This window comes from Molossus molossus, unplaced genomic scaffold, assembly GCF_014108415.1.
Source record: "Molossus molossus isolate mMolMol1 unplaced genomic scaffold, mMolMol1.p scaffold_m16_p_14, whole genome shotgun sequence".
In the NCBI taxonomy this organism is placed as follows: Eukaryota; Metazoa; Chordata; class Mammalia; order Chiroptera; family Molossidae; genus Molossus; species Molossus molossus.
This window is the reverse complement of record NW_023425349.1, coordinates 21,155,552-21,159,502: the sequence shown is the minus strand read 5'-3', so window position 1 is coordinate 21,159,502 and position 3,951 is coordinate 21,155,552. Positions and strand designations below refer to the sequence as shown.

General features: G+C 42.5%; 1 protein-coding gene across 1 annotated transcript; it reads right to left on the bottom strand.

The window, feature by feature from the left end:
• Nucleotides 1-1,034: 1,034 nt before the first annotated feature.
• Nucleotides 1,035-1,958, bottom strand: LOC118630130 (olfactory receptor 2K2). The gene has a single exon (XM_036261848.1). The coding sequence runs from the start codon at nucleotides 1,956-1,958 to the stop codon at nucleotides 1,035-1,037; it is 924 nt and encodes a 307-aa protein (XP_036117741.1).
• Nucleotides 1,959-3,951: the final 1,993 nt, after the last annotated feature.

The following is a 3,951-nucleotide window of genomic DNA, read 5'->3' as shown; positions in this document are numbered from 1 at the left end:
GGATCGGCTGTAAATGCGATTATCAGGACCTCGCCCCACAGCTACTGAGTCAGAGTACGAGGGAACGGAGGCCCCACACTGCGTTTAAACGAGCAGTATTTTTATACAAGCAAAAGGCTGAAAACAGCTCATGTAAATTGTCTCTGTAACTGTTAGATATTTGCAAAGCAATGTACCTCGTTGCTCATGTTGTCTCTTCTGCATACATTTCACAAGTGGGACTTCTCAAACAAAGTGACTAGTTTAAAGACAATAGATTTATTTGTTTACTGAATCACTGCTATGAACCTAAAAGGTACAAGATTGTAGGAACGCTTGCCCTTGTGAAGTCAGTCATCCAATGAAGAAAAGCACACAAACAGGCACAAAGAAGTCTTCACTGGCGTCCGGGTGCAGACTGCACAGAATCTAGGTTCTTAGAACAGCCAAGCTGGTGGCGAGGACACCGGGCAGGTATCGGATGCCTTCCTCAGGGGGTCGAGGATTTGCATCAGGAGTTTGGAAGAAGGAAGGGTGATGCGGGGGCCACCATGGTGCAGCAGGCAAGGTCCGGGGCACAAGAGAAAGGATGAGGGGGGCCCTTCCAGTCCGGCAAACGTGGGATCTTGAGCAAGTCTCTTCACTTTCTTTGCTTCTGTTTTCTCGCTTACAGAACCTGTGACTTCTCTGTTTCCTGATCCCTCCCACCTCATCTGAGAAAGGATTCAAGGCCATGAAGGCGTCCAAGTTTCTCCTGACACGAACATTCACTGATTCTAAGTGTCCTTCTGGAACAAATGGTGATGACCCTATAGCCCCAAACATAACTACAGAAAATATTACTAAATGCAAACTGGAATCTCCTATCGGCCCCGGGCAATCACTCTGTGTGCACAGATCTCACACCTGCAAGATTACAGAGCTCACGATCAAGGCAGGGCTCTCAGGGGGAGGATCTTGTCTAGAATTTCCCTAGTGACCACTGCCGGGGGGCCAAACCCCTGGGAAAATCACAGGCACCCACCCCGTCAGAAACTTTCATATGTTTGCTGCAATTACATTTTGCCCTGCAGTTTTTTCATAGCGTCTTTGACTTCTTTGTTTCTTAAACTGTAAATTATGGGATTCAACATAGGGGCAAGCATGCCATAAAACAAAGAGATGATTTTATCTATTTCATGTGAACCCGATGAAGAAGGCTTCAGGTACATGGAGAGAGCAGCCCCGTAATACAAGATCACCACCGTCAAGTGGGCGCCACAGGTAGAAAAGGCTTTGTTTCTCCCCTCGGCTGAACTGATTTGCAGAACAGTGGACAGGATGAAGACGTAAGAGATGCAGATTAAGAGCATCGGAATGGGCAGCAGGAGCACACCGACCACCAGCATGATCGTGTCCACGAGCAGCGAACTTGTACAGGCCAACTTCAGCACCGCCAGAATTTCACACGTGAAGTGATCGATGAGATTCCCACAGAGGGGCACCCGCAGAGCAAAGCTGGTTTCCAGCAGGGCGGTCAGACAGCCGGTCACCCAGGAGACGGTGGCCATCTGCACACAGACCTGCCTGTTCATGACCATGGGGTACCTCAGCGGGTTACAGATGGCCACATAACGGTCATACGCCATCACAGCCAGGAGCACACATTCCGTGGAGCCCATGGCAAGGGACAGATACATCTGTACAGCGCACCCTGAAAAGATGATGGTTTTCTGGGATGACAGTAAGTTCACCAGCAAAGTGGGAATAGAAGCAGATGTGAAACAAATATCCATGAACGAGAGGTTTCCAAGGAAAATGTACATGGGGGTCTGAAGGCGTGGATCTAGGATGGTGATTAAAATGAGAGTGCTGTTTCCCACGAGGGATATCAGATACATTACAAGGCTGAAGACGAAGAGAACAATCTCTAACTTGGGGTATCTAGAAAAACCCTCCAGGAAAAAAAAGCTCCAAATGGTGAGGTTTTCTCCTTGCATTTCCTTTTATTTTTTTTTCACCTGTCATTATTCTAGAATTACTCTCTTCATTTCATCTGAGAACACAAAGAGATGTATAGAGTATAATGTTCATGTAGTTAGGAAAACACCGGCAAACTTATTTTCACTGTTACAAACACTATCTTACCACACATACAAAAAAACACAGAATAGTGTAGCTATTGTTCTAAGGGAAGAACACTATGGGCTACATAAAAAGTTGATTATTCTAACAAATTTCAGAAAAGAGTGAATTTGAAAACAAGACTAAACCTATTTAATATTTAATCTCAGCTCATAAGCCTATGCTTGACACACAAAGGTTTTCAGTGAAGATTTGAAAGTACTGAATGATGAAACATATGAATGAACCCTGAATAAATTATTGAGCACAAGTTAGAAAAGTAAACCAGATACGTGAGGGAAAGAAAGCACATTTGTACAATAAATGATCTTCACTGGAAGAAGAGGAGGAATGTTGAAAGAAACAAGTATATTTTAAACTAATATCTGGGAAGTTCTGGATCTAGAATTACTTTGACCTTCCTACTAACAGCTTGGAGGTCTATATATTTGTTTCAAAATGATGACACTGTTTGAAGTATTGTAGATACCTATTTTGATTATATTCAAGAACCAGTTTACAAGTCACACAAAATAACTCTCCTCGTTTAAATACTGATACAGCCACTGTATCGTTTCATTCATTATCAACACCCATCCCTTTGTATGTAAATAGTTCTAAAAATTACACCCAGGTGATACTCTTATTATACCTAAAAACTCATGAAGACCCAGGAAATGCAGAAATTAAACTCCCTCTTTAAACGATCTTAAAATCTCTTTGCAAAGATTACAGATCACCAAATTCCAAACAAGACTCTTGCAGTTTTACTTTTTTCACATTCCGCATAATTAACTAAAGAAATTGCTAACACTCACCTCGCTTCTGCAAGGACATTGCTTTTTACCACTTCCCATCCGTTTCCTTCCCCACGAGTTCATTCTGTGGTCAAATACACTTGTTCTTAAAATCTCCCTTCGTGGCCATGCTACACATGCAAACTGCCATCCTACTTTTGTTCTTTCTTTCCCAAATTCCTCGATTCCGTGGTGGATCTTAATATTTCAGTCTTCACTTTCCCACCACTGACGTGTCTTCCCAGCCTCTCAGTTCCAGTGTTACCATTTGTCTCCCAGTTCTAAAAGTAACACAGATAGGAATGGCAGAAATAATGAAATTGTGGGCAGTATTGTACATCATGCCCCTCTAACAGGGGCTTCATATTTTTCGATAGTTTGCATTACATTTCGTTATTCTTTGACATACATGATCTTTGACTTCTCTTCTACTGTATCTCCTATCTGGCCTATTAGCGAGTCCTTTCGTTTGTCGGCCTGTCTGTCCATATTAGGCAGTAGTCCCCAGGCGACTTACACTGTGGGTCCGAACAGTGTCAGTAACACTGAATTGTCACCTCCCTCTGTGGTACCTGGCAGCAGAGTGTTTGCTCTTCTTCCTGAGAGCTTCATTTTCCCACATCACAGTAGTTACTTATGCATTGGGTAGATTATTTCTTAGGGGTTTCTCTGCCAAATTTTATATTTAACAAGTTCTCTACAATAATCTTTTTGTATTATTGTATGAGATTATTTTTTAAAAATTTACAATTTGTTGTGCTCCTCTTAAGGCTAGCAAAGAAAACACAATTTGCCCTGGCTACTGGCTCAGGTAGTTGGAGCATCGTCCCATATATCAGAAGGTTGCAGGTTTGATCCCCAGTCCGGGTGTGTATGGGAGACAAGCGATTGGTGTTTCTTTCTTTCTCTCTCTCTCTCTCTCCCTTCCTCTCTCTAAAATCAATTAAAACATATCCTCAGGTGAGGACTTAACAAAAAGAACATTTTTTTTTAGAATGAAAAATCAGCCCCGTTGCCTGGGACTTGATATTTTATATTGTTTAAAAATAGTAAACAACAGCCCTGGCCAGTT